The sequence below is a fragment of the Gopherus flavomarginatus genome, chromosome 3, assembly GCF_025201925.1.
Source record: "Gopherus flavomarginatus isolate rGopFla2 chromosome 3, rGopFla2.mat.asm, whole genome shotgun sequence".
Lineage (NCBI taxonomy): Eukaryota > Metazoa > Chordata > Testudines > Testudinidae > Gopherus > Gopherus flavomarginatus.
The window spans coordinates 51,856,900-51,884,664 of NC_066619.1; the positions used below are offsets into that span (position 1 = coordinate 51,856,900).

The window sequence follows — 27,765 nt, forward strand, 5'->3', positions numbered from 1 at the left end:
TATAAATAATGAAACTTTTAATATATGTTGACACTATGCATTAGTGCAATAAACCTCACATTAACTATGTCTAAACAGTTTTTTCATACACTTCATATTTGTACTGGATGCCATTCTCTTCCTGGACATCAGCAGGGACTCCTGGATATCTGGGAAGGGGAGAAAAAAAAACAACTCCCTATAATTTCATAGACTATCATCTGCAACACTTCTAACAAACTGGAAAAGTCTGAAAACCAAAACATCACCCATAATATGGAAATGGTGATTACATATCAATTTTTTTAGCAATTGATATGATTAGTAACAGAATGACTGGATTTAGCAGCGGATAAATTCAAGATATTGCATCTCAACTGCATTGCTAGCTCCAGCATCAGCAGTACTTGAGCTTCAACCACTTCCCTGCTCCTCCAAACAATCCAGATAGATCCATCTTAAAGAACCACTTAATTTGAAGGAGAGATTCTGTGGACAGGAGTTGTTAGGAGCAAAACTTGAGTTACAGCTCAAGCTAACATGGAACTGAAGACAAGCCCTTAGAGACAACTGGAGGGTGTTTTTCTGTCAAATGGGGTGAAACAAATTAAGGTCCTAATTCTGCAAAGATTTACACATATGTGTGACTTTACGTAGGGGAGCAGTCTCCTTAGGCTTACATTTTTGGCTATAGGATTGGAGCCTTAATTTGTTTTTACTACATTGGACAATGACTCCATTAATTAATTCTTTTGAATTAAACCTGTTTTCCCTTAGACATTGCATATTCTTTCTAGGCCATACTATTCAAATAAAAAAAATTATTGAAAATGTACATAGCAGGAAATGAGAGCAGAAGATGGCCCTAAATGAAATTAAAAAATAATTCAAAGTTAATTCTGAAGTCTCTCATTTTTCTGCTATTTGAAGATGAATCATACCAGATTATTAATGTATCTTGATACTTACTCTGGGAGCTGTTTGTATTTCTCCAAATCAATTTCTGGAAAAAATGTGTCACTTTCAAACTCACGCAAAATTCTTGTCACAAACAATCGCTGGTGAACTGGCTTCTCCATTGCTGCCTGAAAAACCAAAACAAAGGGTTAAAATTTTAGTTTCTTTCTACAACACCACAACTAGGCAAAACAGAGGATTGTTTTTGTCATGGAGATTTTTAATGTAGATTTTGATTGAGAATTATTTTTAGTTAAACTTATATATAAATAAAAGTTTAATCAAGTATCCAGTAGATTTCTCATTACAAGTGGTACTTTTCTTTGCCATTTTTCCACATTCTTGTCCTTAGTATCTGCACCAAACCTCCCCAGTGTAATGTCCAAAAAGAAACAAGAGATCAGAGTTTTAGAATGGCAACATTTTATGGTTCCCTATACAGTTACTGTGAAAAATTCTCACATTGTATACAGATGAAACTTAAGAGTCTTTAGTGTATTGTGATTATGGGACTGACAGTCAGGAAATGTTAGTTCTATTTCTGGCTCCATCCAGTTTAAAGTGTGATCTTTGGCAAGTAATTAATTTTTCATCCCAGTCTCATTTTTAAATGGTGATAATACCTACTGTGACACTCTGTGCCCCAAAGAAACACACTTCCCCCCATATTCACCATGGTGATATAATTATGATTTTGTTTTGAACAAAGTATGCCCTGTGAAGAAGGTATCATTCTAAAAGTCTTGATCTGTTGAACATTAATATCCTATTAAGTTGTATGTGCTATCATTGTATATGAAGTTAAAGTTTTGCTATGTATGTGCTACTGAAACATGTTGTGAGGTTGGGAACACCCACAAGCAGCCTTTCAGATACACAATAAAAAGGCCAAACACTGCTGATGGTCTACTGAGGAAATACCTAGTCACAAGGATTACCCCAGGAACTGGATACAATAGAAACCTCTCAGAGATAGCACTACACAGTGGAGACTCCAGATCACAGCAAAAGAGCTTTCCAGCAAGTTGGAAGAAAATGTAAAAGGGGGAAGTGACAACATGAGGGGACCTCACTCTTCCTACAACACAACAGCTGAAAATATTACAGGAAAAAAGACTGAACTGGGGGGAGGGTGTGGAGAGGGAGAGTACTGGTCTTAGGCAGGAAAGAAGAAAGCCCTGCCTGTGTATGAAATGTCAGCAAACTGCTTTTTAACAGGGTGAGATACTGCTTGATTCAAATCCTATCATGTATATTAGGCTTAGATTGCGTTTTTATTTCTTATGGTAATTTACTTTATCACTTGAAATCTATCTTTCTGTAATTAATACATCTGTTTTATATATATTTAACTAAAACAGTTTGGTTTGGGTGAAGTGCTTGGGGAAAAATCTCAGCTCAGGAACAAGGGTTGGTGCATGGCCACTTACCTTTGTAGAAGCGGTGGGCTGGGTAATAAACTCATACTAGCCAGGTTTTTGACCAGGGCAGGATGGTATGGCCCTGGGGTCCTAGTCTGGGGAACTGGAAGTATTTTGGCTGGAGCCTCTCTATTGTTGGTTCATGCAGTCACTAGCCCAGTGTTCATGAACATAGCTGGGTGTGGCCCCTGCCTATGGATGTTTGGGTGAGGGCAAACTTGGAGGGCTTCGCAGCTTGTCACAGCAGCACAGTGTGAAAGGGAGTCCAGGCTCATGAGACAGAGGACTCAGTGATAACCCAGTTCCAGGTGGCATGTGGGGACAGAAAGAACCAGTCACACCTACCTCACTTCCCTTACTTCTGCTGACAAAGTAAAACAAAATACAAGTATCTGAGAGATTTATTCCTGAGTTAGCCTTCCTATTGCCAACTCCAAACATTCAAAAATCATGAGACTTTAAAAAATAAAAAATTATCTTCGTTTGCCTTTTGATTTTTGAGACGATAAGATGTAGTTGGGTCACATTTTCAAACTGTTTTCTACACCTATGAGGGTTTGAAAATAACTTTAAAAATACATGAAAGCTTGGATTCCCATGTAAACATTTGTCTGCAAAAGCTGGACCTTTTAGTAACTATCAATACCACAACGTTTGTGATAACTGTGTGAGTTGGCACTAAAAAATCCTCCCATCAAGTTGCAGTAACTAAAGTGAGTGACTGAGGTGGAAATCTGCACTAGGTCCTATTGCTTTTGATCCAGTAGCGACAAAAGACAGTGCACAGTGTGCCCACCCACCCCTGCACAGCAAAACTCCATGAGTTCCACTACATATGCTATCCACAACTGGAATCCTCTACCACAGGGATTCTCAAACTGGGGGTTGAGACCCCTCAGGGCGTCATGAAGTTATTACGGGGGTGGGGGTGGGGGAGTTGTGAGCTGTCAGCCTCTACCCCAAAGCTGGATTTGTAGGCAGCATTTATAATGGTGTTAAATATATTAAAGTGGTTTTTACCTTATAAGGAGGGGTTGCATTCAGAGACTTGCTATGTGAAAGTGGTCACCAGGACAAAAGTTTCAGAACCACTGCTCTATCACTAGAGCTCTATCCAATTCACAGCCAGGAAACACTTATCACAAACCATGAAATCTGGTTCTCTACCCTCTTTTATAAAAGTACCCTGTACTATAGGGTAAAAGCATATAACATTTCTCAAACTGGGGGTCTCAACCCACAATGAGGTCACAAGGCTACTGTAGGGGGTCATGGTACTGCCACTCTTACTTCTACGCTGCCTTCAAAGCTGGGCACCTGGCCAGCAGCTGCTGCTCTCCAGCCACTCAGCTCTTAAGGTTGTGAAGAAGTTAAGGGTGGCAATACCATGACCCCTCCTCCCAATAGCCTTGCAACCCTCTTTTGGTTTGGGACTCCCAGTTTGTAAAACGCTGAGTCTGAAGGGCTTTACATGTTTATATTTTGTTGTTTTTAAATATATATGCATGTTTTGTTACAACACAGTGAAATTTAAGATTTAAATATCTGAAACCATGACATTTAAGATTTTAAAAATACTATTACTGTGAAATTTACAAAAATGGACCATGAATTTGGGAGGGCCCTATCTAGCAAGAAAGATTCTATAAATTATTGGCCAATTATCTATTGCTAGAAAGGTGCTCATTCTGCCAAAACAGAAATATTGGTACACTCATTCAAAGTTCCCCCTCTACTCTTCAAAGAACAGTCTTCTAAATCTTCCTCTACCATCTCAGCAAGTACCTTTTGAAAAGGAAATTTAAAAGCCTTTTATATTTACATGATTTGCGATTGCATCTCTGACTCATACTAACCTTTGCCTTCATCATTTTTTCCAGGAGAGGGTCAAGCCAATATGTTCATTCATAAGAATAAGCACTGCCAGGTTGTTTTGGATAACATGAATATATAACTAGATTCCTATCAAAGTCCCTTCCAGTCCTATATTTTTGTGACTCTTTCCCATGTTAGAAGGCTTTGTTAAAAAAATATACTGCAAGGTTTCACTCTGTTTTTCTAAAGTATGTGAAAGGATACCGTTAGCCATCTAAAACCTACCACCAAAGAATACTGGAGAAATCTCAACTATTTAAACAGACCTGCCTACAAAAGAAAATACAGCTTTTAAACAGTAATAAATAACTCCATCTGTCTACCGTTAATATTGTAACCCCCTCCCCCAATCTAGTTTGTGGCTGAGACAAGACCATAGCAGCACTTGTCATGCTGATAGATGAGCTACTGTTGCGTACAGACTGAGGTTCAGATCCATTCTTAAAATACTGGATCTCGGGCATTTAGTACCATCAACTGGAATGAAGAGATCATGTATAGAAGAGGTATTAGGAGGACTGCACTAAAATGGTTTCAATCCCTTCTCTCAGACTACACGTAGCGGGTCATGAGGGGGAAATTGTTCTTCCACTGCCATCATCTCATTCAGCCTACTACATCTACTTGAAGCCACAAGGGGAATTTACATCCACATGAATTCAGATGCCAGAAATAAAATGAGGTAAACAATATTTTCCAGCTATCCAAGTGCCAAGATTCATCAGCATCTGCATAAGCAGCAGCTGTCTGAAACTAACCCTATGTAAGACAAAGGTAATTCTGGTGCAAAAAAGTAACAGTGCCACCGTAACACCACCCTCCATCAAATTTGCCTACCTTCAGATTGTTGCATACATCTGGAGCCTCAGAGTTTTTCCATAGATTTAAGGCAGAAAGAACCATTATAATCATCCAGTCAGATCTCCTGTATTACACAGGACATTAGATTTCCATTCCTCACTGATAATGGATACACAAATAGCTGTGCTCATGAAAAAGGCACTCTTCCATCTATGCCTATCTAAGAAGTGCAAAATCCCTTATCAGACTGGCTATTGTGAAACACACATTCATGATCTATGGGTTTGATTGCTACAGTGCAATATACCTAAGGATGGAATTGTCAGCCTTAGAAAGGTTTCAAGGAGTTCAAGCTATACAAGTTCACCTGCTTAGCAACAAAGTCTATAGAGGATACAAGAACTAAGTGCTCCGCTTTTTATATTGGCTCCCCACTAAGCAGTGTAAAGTCTGAGACTTCAGTCCTGAGTTCTGAAGCCCTCTTTGTAAATGGCCCAACCTTCTTTGGTGACCATATCAACTTCTGGATGATGTTCTTTAACAGAAGATCTACTGGAACAATAGAATTGTCAACCACAAAAGTGTGGCTAATAAACATAGGAAACAGAGCTTTCTCTGCAGATGTCCCATAACTGTGGATCTCACAGCTGGGATATATCAGAACAAAAAGAACCTCTCCACCTAAAAAACAAAAGGCACTTTTATAACCTAGTTTTTTGCCCACAATAAGCACAGAAATTAAATAAGTTTCTCTCCACACAGAGAATAGAGAGAGAGAGAAACAGATGCCATGTATTTCTATTTAAAATCTGTAAAATGCTCAGATATTATGATGCTATGTGGTATAAAACCCTAGAAAGAAAAGAAAATATTCATTTTAAAATGTTAATATAAGGAAAAAACCTCTAATCTATCTGTAAAGATAGTAATGCAAGTTATTAAGCTTTTTCTTCCCCCCAAAGGAAAGAAGAGCCATATTGTGTATTGAAACTTGAAGCTTAGCAAATATGGCATTTACAACACACAAGGGCTTCAGAACCAGCCAACCTGTATAGCTAGTCAACAAGTGCTCAGTTAAAGGTAGTTAATCATATGCAAGAGACTTGCTACAATAAGCAAGTATGAATGGATGCTTCTTAATTAATCCAAAAATATAATATTTGCCATTTTGAATTACTTGTTACATAAATATTTATATTGACACCTGGATATGTGAATACTGGATAATATGTCTTTTTAGAAGCCACAGCACAGTGTTACTAGGATTCAAGTCTAAGAGCATTACAAAAGAGAATCTTTAATGAAAACCAAACAAAAAACTGATCCACTTACTAGTTTAAAATAAATACAAGAAATATGTACACATTTAGAGTTTTCCTGTTCAAAGCTCATTGCAGAAAATTATCCACTCTTGCCAAAGGTGTTATGTATTAAAACTTTTATTTCCATTATCACAGCCTAATTAAAACAACAACAAAAATCCAAAATACAATCTTCCCACCAAGTACAGTAAGCCTTCCCATTTTCTTCTGCTGCCAAATTAACAATACATTTTCCAAAATGTAATCAAATAATACATGAAAGTTATTACGTAGGAAACATCATTGACTGTTTGGCTGCTGTGGTTTTCTGAGAGAAATAGCCTGAGAACAGACCATATATAAAATTAAACAACTTGTATTTTAAATGTTTAATCCTGAGAGGCTTTAAAGTAACTTCCCTCTATCAAGTTAAAAACTTCAGGAGATAAGCTGTTTGACCTATACAGTAATATTGAAACTGGGCAAGAGAGTCTTGTATGCAAGACAAGCGAGGACGTTAGTCATATATTCATTGTTTTTTAGTTTTGTTGCTGGGTGAGTGGGTAGCAGGGTGCTGGTGAAAAAGCACCTAATTAGTCTCTGTCCAGTCAGCTACAATCAAGGGAAGCAGATTAGGGCTGACGGAAAAGGCCTGATGCTGGCCTGAGGATTGGCAACACTTGCTGGCCTGTCAAGCCAAGGGCTATAAAAGCTGAGTGGGAGCCAGATTCCTAACTTTCCATTCCTTTCTTCCTGGAATACTGAAACGGCTGGTGTAGGAGAGAACCAGGATGTTTCTGGTATCTCCAGACTGACCTTTGTTATCTTGGTATTCAGAACATGGAATGAGAGCACTGCCTTCTCTTTTAAGCCTCTCTCTCTGGAATAAGCTGTCACACTATCTAATGTGTATTGAGAAGTCTGTTCATCAGTGTCTTGTGGCAAGGACACCAAGATGTTGAGGATTGTGTTGGGTATTTTATTTTTTCCCTCTGGATAGGGGCTATACTTGTTAGAATGCAACTGGACATCCAGCAGGCCCAGTATTTTTGATTTCAGAACTTTGTCTTTCTCTCTGTGGTAAGGCAGATGCCCCGAACTGGCCCATAAGGGGTTAATAGAGCCGTAGGGAGGCTGTGCAAGAGGCAGCCAATCAGAGAGGGGCTGCAAGGAGCAGTCAGTCAGGGCTGGACTTGCCCATATAAGAAGGGCTGGGGAGCAAAGCACCTTTAGTCACTCCCTAGAGCTTGAGGAGAACAGGCTGCCTTGCAGGCAGAAGACAGCAAGCAGCTGGCAGGCAGAGAGGGAGCTAAAGGCAAGCTCCTGGGGGACTGCAAGGATCTGCAGTCTGAAGCATAAGAACTTAATGACACCTTCTCTCCATTACAGAGAAAAGATATAAATTTACTTTAATCAGTTATAGCGAAGGGGTTCAAGAAAAATCTTTTTGTAAACACACTGAGGTTGGCAGAACATAGATCTAGAATTGATGATCAGTGATAATTTTTTCCATGCTCAAAACCATTATGAGACTAAATCTACTAGCTAGAGGAAAATACAAAAAAGTGAATGTGTGTTTGTGAGTTATCAGAAATCCTGAGGCAAAGGCCTTGCAAGAAGCCCAGCTCCCCATTAATCCTAGCTGCTGGGAAACAGAAGGCTGTTGTGATTCATAACAGGATCCTGGAGAGGGGTCCTCTTTCACATCATCTGGTTAAAAGGGTGTCTGAAAACTTTCAAACACTTCCCTGCTGACAGGGAAAGGAAATGTTCTCTCTCTTTCCTACTCCACAGCCTCCTGAGAATGGGGATTGTTGTATGTAGTTTAATTGCAGCTGTGCTGGTCCCTACTTTGTGTCTCTAAGGGGGTTTGGTGTCTGTTTATAGCTGTTCAAGTTTTGTGCAGCCCCATGTGCAACACCTGGTGCATAATAGTTATAAATATGACAATTAGCACACTGAATTATTTGTAAATAATTTGTATATGATCCTAAACTTAAGCTTTAGTTCAATACACTTTGCCCCAAACAGTTGTCAGGATAAGAAATGGACTTTCAAAAAATTTGGCAAATGTAGTAAGTGGGTGGGTACTGAAAAGTGTCTGGAAAGTAGGTGAGTACTTAGGTGGGAAGAGGGCACAAATGGATGTGTGAGGTGAATAGATGAAAAATGGGATAAGAGGGGAGTGTGAAAAAGCTAAGTTTGTGGAAGGGAATGTCAAGGGGGAGGAGAGAGAAAATGGGGATGGGGGAAGCTCAGTGATTGTCAGTAGCTTGGTTTATAGGGATGTTCACTAGAGATGGTTAGATAGCTTTAGGGAGAAGCAGAGGATGGGGGTGGACGTGTGGAGAGAGTGAGTGTCCAGAGGAAGCTGATGATGGTAAAGGAGGTGTGACTGGGGAAAGATGAGTGGCTTGGAATGGGAGTGTCTGCAAGGGGCATAGCTGGTTGCTAGGTGGAGGACACTAGGTACACCCCTCACTTTCTTCTCCATTATCATCTCTTCTGCCCCCTCACTGCTTGCCTGCTTTCCCAGATACCCTTTTGCTCACATACAGGTCCATAGTACCTTCTAGTGTCCATGAGCTTCAACTGCAGGGCCATTTTCTGCAGCCCAGCTGTAGGATTAGATAAGTACATGTAAATGGTTAAATTAACTTAGCTAAACGTGTCTACATGCTTTGCAGTTTGTGTAAAATGCAGCTGTGTAGCAGTTTTGGAAAGGCCTTGAAAGATGGTATGTTTGATTGCAAATACTGGACCTGGAATATGGCTGATAAGATAGAAGGAAAGTCTTTGAAGAAGAGGCCCCAGTTATCAAAGATGGTTCTAACTGGTTTTAGCAAAGGAAAGGATTCGAGAAATAGTGGCCACAGTCATAGGTCTGATAAATAAGGTATAAAAAGGTCAACACTTGAGAGTTTGTTGCTAGTTGCTGCCTGTCCAGTTGGAGCCAGCCAATATGGGTTTGAGCATCCCCAGTGCTAGTCCTGTCATAAGTACTTCATCAATACAACAAGTTATTATATGTGTGAGATAAGTGCTGAGTCATCTGGCTCCCGCCTCTCATGGTCCCACAATACCATTTTAAGAGTATTAATTTAGTGTTCCAACTGTACCTTATAAATGGAACTACCTCCGATGATCCAAACCATGTCTATCTTACTTTTTAACTCTGGTGAGTCCAGAAGAACTAAAGCATCATCCAGACTTTTGGCAAGATAATGTGCTCCTTTTGGGGGTTCCCTAGAAAAACAGAGTTTGTGATAGTTAGTGTAAATTAAGTAGCTACTTTATATTTTGTCTAAATTTCTGTTTATAAACATGCCCAAATACATTTCACATGTAACACAATCTTTAGCAACAAGATAAACTTACTTAAAAAAAAAAGTCTAATTAAAAGTTTCCATCATACAGTGGAATAGAATCTTCTGCATTACCAATCAGCATTTTATTTTAACAAACAACTAATTAAGTTGTATTATAAATTATGGGGCTTAAATTTTATATTGAATATTTAAATAACACAAAAGACTTATTTCAGTGGTAGCTGTGTTAGTCTATATCAGCAAAAAAATGAGGGGTCCTTGTGCCCATGAAAGCCTATGCCCAAATAAATCTGTTGGTCTCTAAGGTGCCACAAGGACTCCTGTTTTTGTTTTTTAAAAACAAGAGACTTAGATTGATAAGTCTAATTAAACTACCAGACTTTTGTTTCAACTTGACTCCTACTAAAAGAACGCTTTTCATAATGAAGCTAGACACACAACAACCCCCTTTCTCTACCCCCTGTCAAAAAAACCCAGTTACTTTAATTTTGCTTTCCTTCCAAACATGATAATGCTAATCTGAACTTCTATTTAACTGGATGTGCAGTCATTACCTGCAGATTTGAAGCTATGCCCAAACAATTTAGCTTTTAAAGTACTTCAGGTATTACAAACTTCTGTCAATGTGCACAACTCTGTTAATATAAATCAGGTCTGTTCAGGTATTTGGCTATTTTAGAAAAAATGTATAAAATGTAAATCAATGTAAAATGTTTTCTTGCAATATCTTCCACCAGTTTTTGTTCTAGTCCAGTGGTTTTCAACTAGGGGTATGTGTATCCCTGTGGGTATGCAGAGGTCTTCCAGGGGGTACATCGACTCATCTAGACACTTGTATAGTTTTACAAGAGGCTACATAAAAAGCACTAGTGAAGTCAGTACAAACTAAAATTTCATACAATGACTTGTTTATGCTGTTCTACATACTATACATTGAAATGTAAGTACAATATTTTTATTCCAATTGATTTTATAATTTGGTAAAAAGGAAAAAGTAAGCAATTTTTCAGTAATAATGCTTAAGACACTTTTGTATATTTGTGTCTGATTTTTGTAACCAAGTTGTTTTTAAGTGAGGTGTTACTTGGGAATACGCAAGACAAATCAGCTTCCTGAAAGGGGTACAATAGTCTGGAAAGGTTGAGAGCCACTGTTCTAGTGAAATGCCCATAAACAAAACAGAATTATGTGTAACACACTAGGGTTGTATGTGTATGTCCAGGTGCTTTTGTTTGTTTTTTGTTGAAGAGCATGATTGGGCCCTCCCTTTGTAGACCGGTACAATGGCTGATGGGGATGCAATACTGAATAGGGTATCCTCTTGAGAAAGTTTAAAATTTTGGATGATTGCTGAAATTTTTAAATGCTGTAGGTCTAGGAGCAGATGTGTGACATTGGTTAACCCAGTTATGGGCAGCACAGTGTAATGTAGCTATAATTAGATGAAAACATACTTTCTCCCTGCTTCTACTCTTTATAGTTTGGGTGGCCTATCTACCAGATTTCCTGTAGTTAACATGTTCTCTCAAACACTAGTCCTGTCTCTTGAACTGTTTTAACAATTTTGGTCCAAAAAAAAAAAAAAAAAAAAGAAAAAAAAAAAAGGTTTTTGACTCTGGTTTAAGGCACTTCCTGTCTCCTTAGTAATGAAAACAATTAACCTTCTTGCCCCCCCAAACAACAACAATCTTTGCACAGAAAAACATAACAATAGAACATGGCTCTAGCAGCTGCAAAAATTAACTTCACTGACTGCTATATGCAAAATGAATAAACATCCTCATCACTTTAGGAGAAACTCTAATCTACATTACACATTTCCCCAGTGGGATTCCTTTCTACTTTATTTTGGCTTCAATTTACTATGAATAGCGTTTACAATGTGAAGTGCATAATTTCAAGAGTGTTTGGACATGTTACATTTTACTTTTATTTGGCTCTACTGAGCAGGGTAGGGAAATACATTAATAGAATATCTCAAAACTGGGAAGAGTGGAGAAAGTTGTGAAGAATTATCCAACCTGCAAGACGTTTACATTTATTGGCTTCTGGTTATGGATGTTCACAAGTTAACATCTGTTGTTAAAAGGGGAGTTGCTTGTCACTAGGGAGTGTGGTAGCTTAAGAGAAGCATGGAGCAAGGCTCTGAGAAACTAGAAGTATAGGTTTCCCCTTAAACGCTATTACTACCTCAAAAGAAAGAAAACTAAATAGAAAAAGAAAACCCCAGAAAAAGTAACACAAGCAATCAAATTACCAAGCAATCAAACTACAGAAATGTGATTAAATGCAGGAACTACAGAGAGTATGAGAAGGCTCAAAATGTCTGCATGTAGATTTGACATACACATATAATAAGTTAAAGTGAATTCAAGAATGCACATATGAAGAGCGCTGAATTGACTGCTCTGGATATTGGGGTCATCCACAGAACAGGTGCAGAACCATGACTGTCCCACCAACAATGTTCCAGAGGGGCCAGCTCCAGGGGTATGAGAGTAAAATAGTTTCCAGGCCCAGACTTGGGTAATAAGTTGGCCAATTAATGCCAATTATAATGATGTATGCACGTGAGACTGAGAAACACTGAATACCTGTTCCCTGAGAACGGGGTTAAAATTAAATTTATGACATGGGACATTAAGTAATTCTCAGAGGTTAACACCTTTTGACACTGATCTCGCAATCCCTGTATAGTATGAAGATGGACTGCTGAACCCATATGAATACCCACTGATTTCAATGGGGCTCCACGTGAGCACAGCAATCTGCCTATATATTACAAACTGCAGCATGAGGTCCTTTGCAGTTGGCCTGGACTGGAACTGGTGGCATAGGCAAGAACTTCACCTCTATCTCATTAAGCAATCCAGTACCCTTTATTACAAAGATTTGTACGTGACTGGGAATAAAATTAGTTTCTCTGGTTCCTGGTAATACCCTAACCTCTCTCTCTTATATAAAGTAACATTATGGACAACAATTAGGCTGTCCTCTTGTGTGTTGGAACTAGCATAACGATGTTATGTGGGATAATAAATGCTTACTAGCTGTTTTTTGAGATGTGTTGCACACATTCATTCTACTGCAGGTGAGTGTATGCCCAGTGCATGACTGACAGATTCCCCTCCTGCTCTGTTACCTGCCAGGGTGCCTTGAGTGCCCTCTGCTGCTGTGCATCTCTGCATGAAGATATAAAATATAAAAAGAGTGGAGCTGTCCCTAACACCCTCCCCATCCCTCAGTTTCTGCCTGCCATACAGACTTCAACAGAGATGGGAAGGAAGGTGGGTCGTGAAATGGACACATGCAACACATTTCAACAGAACAACAGTTATGAAAAGGTAGTTAACCATTTCTTCTTCAACTGATTACAAACATTTGTTCCACTGTAGGTGATTCACAAGCAGATTGATCTGGAGGTGGATCTGCAGTCTTTCTGAACAGTGATTGTAGAACAAAAGGCCTGAATCTTACTGTTCCTGGACTGATGGGCTATAGCGTAATGAAAAGCAAATATGTCTACTGATGACCAAGTTGCTACTTTGCAAATGTCCAGAATAGGAACTTGTGCCAGAAAAGCTGCAGATGCTGCATGTGCCCTAGTTGAATAGGCAAGCATTCCAACTGGTGGAGTGACATTAGCCAACTGGTAACACAAATGAATACACAAAGAAATCCAGGAGGAAGTCCTCTGAACAAATACTTGTGGCATTTCCTTCTGTCCACCACAATGAACAAAGGTGATGATCTAAATGATTTAGTCTGGTCCAAATAAAAGGCTAAAACTCTTCTGATGTCTAATGAGCGGAAATTTTCTTCATCTCTCTGAGCATGAGGCTTTCGGAAGAAAGTTGGCAAATAGATTGCCTGATTAATGTGAGAGCTGGAAACCACTTTTGTCAGGAACTTAGTGTGAAAGCAAAAGTAAACCCTGTCCTTATAGAAGACTGCATAGGGGCACTCTGAAATCAGAGCTGTCTTCTTGCCAAGGTAATTGTGATCAAAATTGCCACCTTCACAGACAGGGGAAGTAGAGAATGAGCGAGAGTGGTTTAAATGATGGTCCCATTAAGTTTGCTAACACCAGGTTCAGCTCCCATGGGAGAATATGTTCTTGTACTTGTAAGAATATTCTGTCCAGGCCTTTCAAAAACCTGATAGTGAGGGGATGTGGGGGATCTGTTGTTCACCAACAGATAGAAAGCTGAAATAGTTGCCAGATGAACCTTGACAGTGCTAACTGCTAGACCATGATGTTTTAGGTTCAGAACTGCAGCCACTGGAGCTGCAGGTGGCCGCACCTGTGGATGCTCAGATAACAAAGTGTCTCGTGGCCCACCAGAAGCTTACTCCAAACAAGCAGCAAACCAAGTTTGGGATCCCCTGTCCTAATTGAAGGCTTTCTACTATTTATAAGTACTTTTTGCAAGCCATTTCTAATGGTGTTAACCCTGAATAAGGCTCTGTGTTTGTCATGGATTCCATGACTTGCCGTGACCTTTGTGACTTCTGCAGCAGCCCATGTGACTGGCCTGGGAGCTGCCTGAGCAGCTTGGGCAGACCCTGGGCCAGCTGCACTGGCTGCTGCTGGGGCAGTCTTCAGCCCTCGCCCCTATCCTCCAGCAGCAGGAATTTGGGTGTGAGGGGGGCTCAGGGCAGGGGATTGGGGTGTGGGGGAGGCTCCCCTTCCTTAGTTCCTAGCTCCACATGCTGCCCCCAGCCTGCAGGCACTGGCTGCAGTTCCTAGCCACTGAGAGCTGCAGAATCGGGGCTTGGGGTGGAGTGCAGGCAGCACATTGAGCTAAGAGCTGGAGGCTGCCACTTCCCAGGAGATGGGTAGGGAACCTGCCCCATCCCTGTCAACTCTCTCCATGCCCCCAAGCACCTGTGGCGCCCCCTCCGAGCGCCAGCATCCCCAGGGCCACCCCCCCCCCCCCACAGCTGCTCCCCTCCCCAGGTCGTGGTCCGTGAATTCTGGTTTACTGCCCATGACCTATCCATGACTTTTACTAAAAATACCCATGACTAAAACGTAGGCTTAGCCATGAAACATCCAGCCTGTCAAGTGGAGGGCCTGCAGGTTGAGGTGGAGGAGGTGGTCATAGTCCTGGGAAATCATGTCAGCGGAGGTCTGACTGACAAGGTTAGCAGGGTCAAGGCTACTCTGGTGCTATAAGTATAAGGTGACCATGGCCCTGTTTGATCTTGGACAAGACTTTGGGCAGTAAAATAATTAGACACAAGGCATATAGTAAGGTGTTCCTCCAGGGTTACAGAAATGCACCTGTCAATAAACCTGGGCTGTGACACCTCCCAGCGGAACAGAAGTGATGGAACTTTCTACTGGTTCCTGTTGCAAACAGGCCCACTTGGTGAGTCACTGATGGCCAGAAGGTGGATCTGGCCACGTCCAGCCATAATTGCTGCTCATAGTGACAGGAGAAGGACCTGCTCATCTGGTCTACGAGAGTATTCTGCACCCCTGGAAGGTAAGCAGCTCTGAGGTGAACGGAGCCAAATATGTAAAACTCCCACCAGAGGATAACCTCCTCACACAACTGAGTGGAATACCCTCCTTGTCTAGTCACATAACACATAATCTGCTAGTATTAACAGACAGACAACACAGTAACTCTGTTCCTTGAAATGTGGAAGAAAGGTCAGGCTCGCAAGATGGACTGCTCCCAAGTCTCTGATGTTTATATGAGCCTTCAGGGCTTGGGAAGACCGAAGACCCTGAGACTGCAGGGACTGTCCGGATAGGGCCTTTTCCTGTAGCCACATTAGGAGAGAAGCAGCCATTAGGCGAGAAGCAACAAGTTTCATCTTCACATTCCATCTAAATTACATTAAAACAATGTAAAATTGGGCTGTTAAGATGATCCTATCCTACTAGCACCCACCATCACCAGATAAAGAAACAGATCTTAAAATGGTTAAAGAAAACTTAGTTTGATAGCATTCTGTCTGGCAAGAAATCACTTATCAATAGTTATGGTTGTGAAATCCTCATTTCTTTATTGTTTTGTCTTTATGGTCCCCACTTCTCTATTTATTTGTCTGTATGATCTCTGTTTTTTTGATTGTTTCTGTTAGATAATTAATTTTGCTAGGTATAAAATCAATTAAGGTGGTGGGGTAAGATGGTTAAAGAACTGTTTTACAATATGTTAGGATTGGTTAGAGAATTGTTTAGTAATATTTTAGTAAAATGACTGGTTAAGGTATAGCTAAGCAGGACTTAAGTTTCACTATATAAACTGGGTCCCAAGGAGGAGACCAGCAGAAGGAACAGAAGAATAAGAAGAAGGAAAGACCGGGAAGAAGAAGAACTCACCTCTAAGACACAGCCTAAGATCAAAGCTGCTAAGAATCCTCTGCACAACCATGACATGCAGCAAACAGAATCCAGACAAGACTGACCTTGACTGGCTAACAGGGAAAGTCTGCCTGCCCGATTAGGATTGGTGAGCATAGCATTGTATGCTTAGCATGTGTATTCTATTTGGTAATTGTTAATAAGTAGAGGATAAGGATATTTCTGTGTAAGGCTTTTTCACTGGTAAAAGGTCCTGCAAACCCACAGGTTATGCCCTGAGCCCTAGGAACTGGGTAAGGAGGGAGCCCCTAGAGCAGAGGTCCCCAATGCGGTGCCCGCAGATGCCATGATGCCCACCAAGGCGTCTAAGTGTGCCCGCATACTGGCCAGCAGACCAACATCCACCGAAATGCCGCCGACAAGCTGCATCATCCAGAAGCATTGCCGCTGAAATGCCACTGATTTTCGGCGATATTTTGGTAGCGACCCCTGTGGATGACTCTGCTTGTTGGCGGTGACGCCTATTGACGTTGCCGCTTGGCGGAATTTCGGTGGATGCTCATCCGCTGCCATGCTCCTCCGTGGCTCATTGTCTGGTGCCTACCAGATGAAAAAGGTTGGAGACCACTGCCCCAGAGTGTACGCATAACAGAGAATTTTTGCAGGTAATAGGACTCCTCCTTCCATGTGTGCTCCCCAACCCAGGGACAATGCATCTGTGACTAAGCTAAGTGCTGGTTGCAGGGAAGCAAAGGGAACACCCCCCATACAAACTTGCAGATGGTCTGTCCACCAATCCCGAGAGGACAAGATTAGTATTGGTACTAGAACCACTATGTCTAAGTGATGACTGCGTGCTGAATACACTGAAGCTAGCCATCCTTGTAGCTTTCTGCGGTGTAGTCTGGCATACTGCACTACATAGGGCACATGGCAGCATGTACCTAGGAACCTTAGGCAGCTGCATACTTTAGTGATAGGATGTGTTTTTAGTTCCAGAACTAAGCTCCACAATGTTTCAAACCTTGATTGCAGTAGAAAAGCTTTGGCCTTTGTAGAGCTTAGGACTGCTCTGATAAATTCTGTTCTCTGTACTGGATTCAGAATTGATTTGTCCACATTGACTAGGACACCCAGTTCATCGGATAAGGGCTATTCTAGACATTACTTGAAACTTGGACTGGCCTCTCCCTAGCCAGTTGTCCAGGTAAGGGAACATGTTGCCCCCTGACTTTTGAAGGAATACTGCTATCACTTCTATGCATTTTATAAAAAACCAAGGAGCTACCAACAGACTAAATGGAAGCACTGTAAATTGGTAGTGGATCCCATTTAGCATGAATCTGAAAGACTTCTGGTGGTTCGCTACATGAAAGTAAGTGTCTTTCAAGTCGTGGGCAGAGTACCAGTCCCCTTGCTCCAGTGAAGAAATAATGGAAACTAGGATAGCCATTGTCACAATGTCTGGAGTGGCTCAGAGTATGAATGCCTACAGCAGGGCAGACTGTCAAAAGGAGGGCAGACATCCCAAACTGGTGACATGTTCTGTAATTACATTTCACAAACCCAGTACCAAATGTCAACACCCAAAGTACTACAATAGTCTTATGATGGAGTCACAGATAGACTGGAATATCTAAGGGGACTATATCTTGGCACCCAGGCAAGCTGGACTATGTGAAAAATGGTCACTTATACAAAAATAAAATAAAATAAATCAATTATTCTAGGTTATTCCCAGTCCCAAGAGACCAGGGACTCACCCAGGTCGAGTTGCATCCTAGATCTACACCAAAGATAACACTGGTAGGTCAATTCTGTAGTAAACTAACTACAGGCTTATTAGCTAAGAAAAAGAAATAACAGTTATTGAGAGGTTAAATCATGTAAAATATATGTATAGGTGAGTCAAAGTCTATAGTTCCAGTTTCTAAAAAGTCTCTCAGGGCTACTCAGAATAACTCTGGGGATCTCAGTCTTCTTGTTCAGTTACTTTACTCTGTAAGAATTCAGATAGTCCAGCGATGAAGGATCTTTCCTTGAGTCCATATTCACAGTTTCTTCTTACAGAAAACAAGCTGACAGAGTCATCAGACATGTGGGCTCTTTCTTTGATTGGCACAGAGAGTATGCAGGTGTATGTGGAGTCTTTGATCAAATCCACCGTGCTTAAGATTCTCAGATCTGAAATGATATGGGACCAAGCCCTTAGGAAGCGGGATAAATGATTGGCAAATAGGATGGCAGGAGCAGATGGCACTCTGGGGCCTGGTAGTCTGTCCTTAACCAACATGTCAAAACCCTTGTTTGGACTAACAAGCTGTTGCAGGAGACGAAGGTGGTGGTGGTTGCCTTGCAAATGACTTCTGAATCACTTCTGAATCTTTTAGGCTATCGAGCCTATCAACTGCTTTGTCCAAAAAAGGAAAGGTCCTTCATATGGGAGGTCTTGGATGGTCTGCTGAACAGGAGTGATGGATTCTTCCTAAAAAAGTAAGTGTGTGTGTGGGGGGGGGAAATGAGGCCCCTCTCCCTCTGTGGCCTCGCCTCCTACTCCTCCTTTTTCCCTGAGGCCCTGTTCCCCCAACCAAGCCAGAAGCCAGAGCTGGGTCAGGGAGCCTGGGTAATCTGCCTGGGGTGGGGGATAAACTGGAGGCTGAGAGCAGTCCCCACCCCATGTGCCCTGCCCAAGGCAGATGTAGAGTCCACAACTCCCTACAGTTGCCTGCGTGGCTCTTACCCTGACCCAGCTCTAGCACCTGGCCTGGCCTTGGAAGCAGGGCCTTGGGAGCAGAAGCCACGCAGCTGGGCCATGGTAAAAACTTTCCGGGCAGCTGTGGGAAGCCATGGACCCTCTATCTGCCCTGGGTGGGGGTTGGGGACATGAGCTGCTCTCAGGCGCCCCCCACCCCAGGCAGGTGGAAGGTCCTTTGCTGCCTGGGCTCCCTGGGTCTCTCTTACCTGGGTCGGGTTTCTGCTGAGCTTGGGGGCGGGGCCAGGCCCATCCACTTTCAAAAGTGGGAGGGCCATGGCCCCGTGGACCGCCCTGTTCTGGTGTCTCTGCTGCTGAACTTCTGGCAGGCGACCAGAAGACCGCAGTCGCAAACACCTTCTCATAGTTACGGCAGATGCCATGACTTGAGTCACAGAGTCAGCTGCAGCCAAGCTGGCCTGAAGAGCTGTTCTGGCCACTAGCTTGCCCGTGTCCATAATCACAATGAATTCCTGTCTGCAGTTGTCAGGTAACCTGTCTTTAGACTTAAACATGTTATCTGACAAGGTGAAGTCATACTGACCTAGACATTCCTGTTGATTTGCAATGCTAACCCGCAGATCTGCTGCAGAATAACCAAAAAGGTCTAGCATCTTTGAATCTTGCCCTTTTAGAGTTGATGCTGGTGTCCTTGCCTCTCCAATGCATTAGCTCTGGCAACTACTAAAGAGCCTGGAAGAGTCTATCTGTACAGATATTCAAAACCCTTAGAATGGACAGAGTATCTCCTCTCTGCCTTTTTTTTGCTACGGAGTGGGGAAGGAAGATGGGGTCTGTTGTAATACCTTGATTGGCTCCAAAATTGCCTCATCGATCAGTACTGCCCAATCTGTTTAATAAGTCCCGGTGAGTGCTATAATCTCCTGATGTGGAGGAGTCACTCATTGCCTCTACAGCCTCATCTGGTGATGAGTAAGATGATGTAGATGGATGCTGAGACTACATTTGCTCTATTTTATGTGCTGGAGGAACTGCTGGAATGTCTTCTACTTGCTCAGTACCAGTTCTGGTATCAACTACAGGAAGATGTTGTTTCTGGTGCTGATGCACTCATCGTGCACCCAAGGAGATAGACGGAGGTGGATGAAGAGATGACCTGGCAGATTGGGGGGAAAACTGCATAGGGTCCAAAAAGGCCTCTGACATGGTGCTGGGGTCCATTCTCAACCAGGCCATGGCTCCTTGGCAGGTGGCTGCTTTAAGACCCATGGCACATAAGTCTCAGATGGAGAATGCACACTGTACCTAGGTTGAGACACATAAGACCCAACCTGTGGTGTATGAAGAGAATGAAGATTCAGACCTCTGATAACAGAGGGGCAGAACTCATTGACAACAGAGAGAGCGAGCCTGACTCTAGAGATGGTAGTAGTACCAGGGAAATCATAGCTGGCTTCCCTCTTCCTGACAGTACTGTTTTATGAGGCAAGGAAAGAGTCAATTGCAATGGCACTGCAAGCTTCAGAAGCCTGACGGCTGGAAGCCTAATTACCAGAACCAGCTGGAAGCCTTCCTGCACCACTAGAACCAATATTGAGAAGTTAAGTAGCTATCTAGTAGCTGCGTACCATTCCAGTGTCAACTGTACCAGCACAGTCTCTTGGGCTTGCAGTTTCTCCAGAAGATAGCCTGAAGAAGCTACAGTGAATACTTCAGGAGTCCATCTCAATGGAGCTGGCACAGCTTTACAACTTCCTCTTCTTAAATTAAGAATATTCTGAGGGGTGCCTCCTCTTACAGTCCCTCCAGGAATTCTTGCCTTTAGGGAGGGTTCAGTAGTGATGATATTGCTGAGTTAGGTACCAAGTCCCCAGAAATCTTGTGCCTCTTTCTCAGCTCCAATGACAGACAACTCAGGCAGAGCAGTCAGACAAATTCTTACGTATCTGATGCCTGGTCTGAAAAGGACGGCACTAAGGATAGATGGAATGCTGACTCTATATGAAGACACTTAAGGGTGGCTACTCTGTCCTTCTCTGAGTTAGTCTTAAATCCTTTGCAAATGTGACACATCACTCACATGGGATTTCCTCAAGCATTTCAGGCAGCTGGGGTATGGGTCACTCACTGGCATCAATTTGCTACATGAACAACATGATTTAAACCCTGGAGATGGAAGTGTAGCTCCAGTACTGAAATTTAAAACTGATCAGACTAAAGATCTATGGTGGAATGGACACGTGCAATTACTTGAAGAAGAACTAATCTTAATACAAGTATCAGAAAGCTGACTGAAGGAAAAGTATGAGAGTCATAGGTGCTGACCCTGTGGGTGCACTGGAGCTGGAGCACTGACAGGAAAAAAAACAAACAAACAAACTGTATGTGCTCAACACCCACCAGCAGCCCAGAGGGTCAGCGCCTTCTCCTCCTTCCCAGCACGTCCCTTCATCAGCTGTTCAGTGGCGTGCAGGAGGCGCGAGGAGGAGGAGGAGGGCAGGGGCAGGAATAGGGTTTGAGAGAAGGGGAGGAATGGGGGCAGGGCCTGGGGTGGAGTAGGGGTCAAGCACCACCCGGGAACTGAGGAAGTCGGCACCTATATTAAGCTACATTTATCAAACAAGTGAGGATCAGGTGGAGGAAAATTCTTGAACTTTAAGGACCAAGTGATTTTTAAACTTTTGCTATTGACATGCTACTCGGTTCTTGTACAATGAGGTAAGTCTGAAGTTTGATCATATCTTGCACTTCATACATTTTAGTCATTAGACACAAGAAAATTGGAGGAATCTTTCAACTTTTGCTAGCACCCTTTGGAACAGGTACACAAAGTTAGCACTCGGGACCACCAATAGTTACAGAGAAACTTCCTTAATATACATAACTGAATATGAAAATTATCACTCTTAAAATTACTTTATCAGGCAGAGTTATCTTTATTTCCCTACATGGTCTCCTGAGGTCTCTTCCAACCCTAATCTTCTATGATTTGTGGTACCATGGTGATATGTGGTATGAAAGCCTATATACAACAGAAGAAGTAATGTCCACGTTAAGTTCTTTTCAGACATACAAAAAGGGGTGGTCCCTGCCTCAAGAAGCTCAGACTCTTAGGATGGACAGATAGACAGGCAAACACAAAAAAGGATTTTCTACACAAATCAACAAGATTGACTCTAGGTAACTTAGCAAAAGTTGTTTTATATGAGGAACATGAGAGACAGGCTGCATGTTCTATTTATCCCACCCACTCCAAAAAATGTTATTTTACAAATGACTCCAGGTAATTTAAGACAGACACTTCATAGTTGTATTACTCCAACGTTAAGTTATGAAACACTACACAAATAGTAATCAAAGTTAACATGATTATCATTTACTTAAGAGATCATCAGGATTTGTACTTACCTGAGCTCTCTGCTAAGCACTATATTAATTCTGTCTTTTAAGGGACGATCCTTCTCAGGAATTGAGAACCAGGTCCTCTTACCCATTATCACCACATTCTGTTTACCTGTGTAATATACAAAACTTTTTTTAAAAACTGTTTCAACTTAGTACAGAATCAGAGGTGGTAGTTTAGTGACATCTAGTGGATTTATCTCCTCAATCTCCTTTGAAGTTTATTTAAACAGTTAATATGTTTAAGTGCCAATTTTAAACATTGGCAAGACTAAATGTAAGTAAAAGATCAAACTTAGGGGTGGATCCTGTGATTGCTCATGTGAATAAAGTAACATACATAAGTGTTTGCAGGATCAAGGCCTTGGTATGCATTCTTTTAAAAAGCCGAACAAAAAATCTAAGTTTTAAATATAACTGTATGACTTATAATTAACAGAATATCCATACTATACAAAAGAGAACAGCTTCGTGGCTGCTTTGATCTGGCCCTAACTTCCTGGAATGCTGGTTCTTTTCACTAGAAACAAATTTTAAACACGTTCAGTATGTGATATTTAAACTTAAAAGCATGTGAAATATCTCTTTCCCTAAAAATGTAGGATCTACACATCCCACTAAATTATAGAAAAACGATTTTGCCACTACAAACATTTCAGAGCTAGTGCAACTTAGGAGACAAACTCACCTACAACCTGAAACTAAATCGGACTGTTTACAAAGCTGGACTTTGTGCCAAACTTAACATCACCATTTAAAAATGTTAGTGGCAAAAATGAGACCATTCACACCAGCATTTAGTGTACTAGCTTAGTAGACCACCACCACTCCATGATTCACTGTGTAAAACCAAAGTGTACATATGAAAGTACTGGCAGTCATGCATAGAATTAGGTGTAAACTGAAGCTACACACAAGCACAATAATGCTGGTAAACATAAAGCTTCTTACTTGTTTGGAAACTCTCTTTTTTTAAGATCTGGGACCCCAGCTACAAGTGATAATGCTATTTTGTATAAACTCTTGAACCAGTATGCATCTCCCCCTCCCTCCTGCCAATTAATACTTTCATTTTGAAATCTAATAAGCCATGCATTTTACTTTGAGGTTTCTCTTTACAACAATGAAAACAAAATAGAAAGATACATATCAATATGTATCTTAATTATGTCATGCCAAGATGTGCAACTATTGCACTATGAGATGAAAGCGGGTGGATTTAGGCTTGTGGTCATGCATTTATAACTTTAAAAGGAACACTGTTCAAGAACATTCCATCATAGTTGGGCAAATTTACAAGAATGAAAACATAAAGTAAAATTTGTTGCAATATCTTTAAATTAGATTTACAGCAAGGAAACCTCTCTCAATTAACATTAGATATTAGGATGTTTCTAAAGGAGTACAACAGGGCTTGACTACATGGAAGTTTTGCACTAGTTCCAAGTGGAGTTAATCTGCATCTAAAACACTAGCATATATGTGACACAATGTATCATAGTGCATCGACTCTGCACTTACTGCATTCTGGAATCCTCTTGCAAAGTGGACTAAGTTTGCTGCAAATTGAATTAGTTTGGCCTGTTGTTTGTGTGCAGGCAACAACTGCACATCACTATTTACATGCCTCCAATGGCTATTCCACACTGCTTTGAGGTTGACTGTTACTGACCTATCTGCTGACACGTATGCCTTCGCCTGCTCTGGTGTCAAGTTCCCAGGGAAATCCACTCCCTCATTTAAAAGCTGACACATGGGGCCAGATTTGGCCCATTTGGTCCTGGGTTTGAGTATTTCAGCATTCTTGTGATACTACAGCAATTTTAAGCCACAAACACCACAAGATGCTGCTGCTTGTAGCTGTGCTGAGACCATGGATCTCACAACCATCTGGGGAGAAGCATCAGTGCAAGAAGATCTTGTGGCCACCTACTGTAATAAAGCCTGTTTGTGGATATTGCAAAGCAGTTGTCTGTGAGGGGTCATGGCTGGGACACCTATCAGTGCTGAACAAAGAGCAAGAAGTTCAAGAGGATCTACATTAAAATCAGGGATGCAAGGAAAATATTAGGCAGGGGATGTGTGACCTGTCCATTTTATGAATAACTGGACTGGATTTCACACAATTATACAGCCACCCACCCCAGACAGTTTGTGGATCCTCCTGACAGGTCTCTTCCCTGCCCCAACTTGAAGAAGACTGACAATAATCACTGGAAGATGAGCAGGACAAGGCTGGAGAGGAGTTGTCTCCTGAAAGTCAGGATCTGTCTGGGACTCAGGACTCTGATGCACAACAGGTTGAAACCCAACCCAATTCTTGCTGTGCATTGGCCAAGCCCAAGTCCCAGCCAGAAGCCCAAAACAGGACTGAAGAGGCAGATACTCCAGGGGGAACTTCAGCTTGTAACCACCTATCTTTACAATTTACTAATTATTATTGTGTTAACTTGCTAGCTTCTGTTCTGGGTGCCCCATGGTAGCAGCCATTTTTTGCAGCTTTGAGCTAGGAGTCTTTCTGACTCACAGTGAAAACAGTCCCAGGATGCATGCTGTAATGAAGCAACAGACCATGGGATACCCTCTGAAAGCACAACACCCTCAATTTGCAGAAAGCCACCACCATATGAACACACAATGCAAACTGAAAAAACGGAATGGGCTTTCCATGTGCATGCTGTTGGTGTAGTTTGCATACAGTGCTTTACCAGATGCACAGCAAAAGCTTCACAATAACCCCCCTTTTGTGTAGACAAGCCCTTATAAAAAGAAGTGTATTACAAGGATGTAAGGAAGTCTCTCAGAGGGAAAATGAGCTATGGAAATAAGAGCTTTTTCAAAAAAGGGATTAGATCAGTGGTCCCCAAACTTTTCATGGTTGTGTCCCCCACCCAGGGCCGTGGACGGGGAAAGGGGGCTGTGGCTGGGACCAGGTAGCGCTCCCTCCCCTCCCCCACTGGGTGCTGGCCCGTGCCCTGCTGCGCCCCCTGAACATTCCTCCGCAACCCCCTACAGGAGCGCATTCCAACGTTTGGGGACCTGTGGATTAAATACTTTGTAATTTAACTCATCCAGTTGTTCATACAATCCAAACCACTAAACAAAATGAGATGGTTAGGACTTTAAAGCAGTAAGTAGTTTACTGTGTAAAGTTTAATGACAATCAGACTTTTGAAAAGTTAGCCATGTAAGTGTAATTCATCACACATTTTTAGAAATTTATATACATATGTAACTAGCATTGTCAGTTTAGAAACAGACTCTACACAATCAACATCTATCGGGAATAAAAAAAAACAACATACAACTGACCTGGGTTTATCCAGTTAAGAAGGTCGAAAGTTTCCTAATAATGAGTTAGCTGGCATTGCTCAAAGAGCAATATAATTTTTGCACAACCTTTTCAGAAATCACAACATGCCATCTTTAATATGGTTCTGGCATACACTCCAATCTGAACCAAGATTCCTAAATGTGATGACACACCAAAGTAGTGGGGTCAAGTAGAAGAACCTTTTTTTCTTTTTTTAAATAAATCCTAAAAAAGGCATGTATAAAAAAATCTGTGCCATAACAATTATGCAATTTTGATATTCAGCCTAATATTATATAGAATTTTTTTTGAATATTCAGTTTAAAAAGTTTTACTTAAGAACAGCCATACTGGGTCAGACCAAAAGTTCATCTAGCCCAGTATCCTGTCTACCAACAGTGGCCAATGCTAAGTGCCCCAGAGGGAATGAACAAAACAGGTAATCATCAAGCGACCCATTCCCTGTCACTCATTCCCAGTTTCTGGCAAACAGAGGCTAGGGACACCATCCATGCCCGTCCACTGGAATGTGTGTGTCATCTATTGGCCCATCACAATTAGGGAATCCCACTGCTGCAAAGCCATTCACTATTTCATGCACATTGCCAAGAGTCACAGTCCTTCACAGCAGGATGCCATCAATGGCTCTGCACACTTGCGTTAATGCAGCCCCAATGGTCAACTTTCTAACTCCAAACTGATTCGCAACCGACCAATAGCAGTCTGGAGCTGCCAACTTCCACACAGTGATCGCCTTGAACTTCTCCACCAAGAAAGCGGCTCTCATTTTGATGTCCTTGTGCCGCACACAGTTCCTGGAAGGTGGCTTTCTGCATCCCAAAGTTCTGCAGCCACTGCTCATCATGCCAGACCTGGATAATGATGCAATCCCACCACTCAGTGCTAGTTTCTCAAAAGCAATAGTCCTCCATTTTGATTTAGAGAAAAGGAAGCAAACTTTTTCAGACTATAAAAAGTGTTACAGTCTGCAATAAACTAAATAGTTCCATTTCTACTTTTATTAACAGGTAGGTAAAAGCAAGATGAAAAACTACCTATTTTTATAGCGTAATTATGCTTTGTAATTTGCAAATTATTAGAATTTCACTCTTTCAGTCAAATTACATTCTCAAAAAAAAACCATTATGAACATTTATCTCAATCCAGCATGTGCACTGAGTAGACAGACATACTTATTTGTTAAGTATACTTGGTTCAATGCAAGACACAGAGTAGACATGATCAGTGTAAATAGCTATATAACAGTAATATGAAAGGATACATGTATTAACTTATTTTATACTAAAACAAAAATAAAGGCAATATAGACAGGAAAGTTACTAATCTTTTCAATTTAGTGACATCACAGAAACTAATTTTAATAAGTAGAAGCATAAAAAGTGAAAAACATAAATATTACCTTCTACAGTAGTTGTCGTGGTCATTCTCTGAAAATACTTAAACTCATTCCTATCAGTAGAACAAGAAAAAAATATCACAATGTAGGTTTACTCAGAAAAATGTGTTTGGATTTCTTTTGTTGATAATAAACAAAGAACGTAAGTGAATTTTAAATGAATGTAAGCACATTTATTGCCCCTGAGGTACCATGCAGAAGTCCTCGATTCATTTAGGTTTATGACAGATCCATAGAAAGCAATAGTGCAAGGCTGCGTACAGCCATGCCTGAAACGGGACCTTTGCGCCCGAAGTCCTGGGGAAGTAAGTAATCCAGCCCCGTGCCCCGAACTGCTAGGAACGCGCCTGAGACCCATCGCGCTCGTTTCCTGCAGGAGACCCGCAACCCAGCAAATGGCCCCTGTTCTGCTGCTACTCACCTGTCTGGTTTCAGACACCCAAAGGCCCCACGTAGTCCCGCTGAACCTCCCCTGTCCTGCGCGGCGGCGCCAACAGCCCCCTCCCCGCAGCCTACACATCCCGGCTGGCCACGCCCCCTTCAGAAGCACCCGACCCATGGGCACGCGCAGCACCGCGCGCTAGGACTTGCAGTCCATTTGCGCAGCTCTCGGCCGAAGGGGCCCGGGCCGCAGTACCTGAGTGGGGGCCAAGGGAGGTCTCCGTTCTTCCCGATGCCCATGTTCTGGCACACGGCGGCTATGACGTTTAAGGGCCGGACCATGGCGCTGCCTTTCGGCTGTCACCTCCCGCTCCGTACCTCAGAGCGCTGAATACGCGCAGAGCGACACAGGCGGCCTTCCGTGCCTCGTCGGGGGCGGGGGAGGGACAGCTCGCGGCTCGCGACAAAACCCCACGTGACCTGGACAGCACCAATCACCTCCCTCTCCAGAGCCCCACTCCGGTAACCTCTTTTCCTTCTAACTCCACCCCTTT

At 42.0% G+C, this 27,765-nt stretch overlaps 2 protein-coding genes across 6 annotated transcripts in view; one reads left to right on the forward strand and one right to left on the reverse strand.

Moving 5' to 3' along the window:
- Positions 1-27,668, reverse strand: DHFR (dihydrofolate reductase). 4 transcript variants are annotated; one of them, XM_050946150.1, is made up of 7 exons: positions 27,468-27,516; positions 26,834-26,883; positions 26,127-26,285; positions 22,107-22,212; positions 9,454-9,580; positions 949-1,064; positions 1-149 (listed from the first exon to the last, which is right to left on the reverse strand). In XM_050946150.1, the coding sequence occupies exons 4-7, from the start codon at positions 22,190-22,192 to the stop codon at positions 71-73; spliced, it is 408 nt and encodes a 135-aa protein (XP_050802107.1). In that variant the 5' UTR covers positions 22,193-22,212; positions 26,127-26,285; positions 26,834-26,883; positions 27,468-27,516; the 3' UTR covers positions 1-70. The 4 variants fall into 4 exon arrangements, with proteins under 4 accessions (XP_050802107.1, XP_050802108.1, XP_050802105.1 ...); XM_050946151.1 differs by lacking the exon at positions 27,468-27,516 and adding an exon at positions 27,252-27,336; XM_050946148.1 differs by lacking the exon at positions 26,127-26,285 and having other exon boundaries at positions 27,468-27,668.
- The window catches only part of FAM151B (family with sequence similarity 151 member B), a 310,696-nt gene that overhangs the window by 131,401 nt on the left and 151,530 nt on the right, over positions 1-27,765 (forward strand). The gene's annotated exons all lie outside the window — the stretch shown is intronic.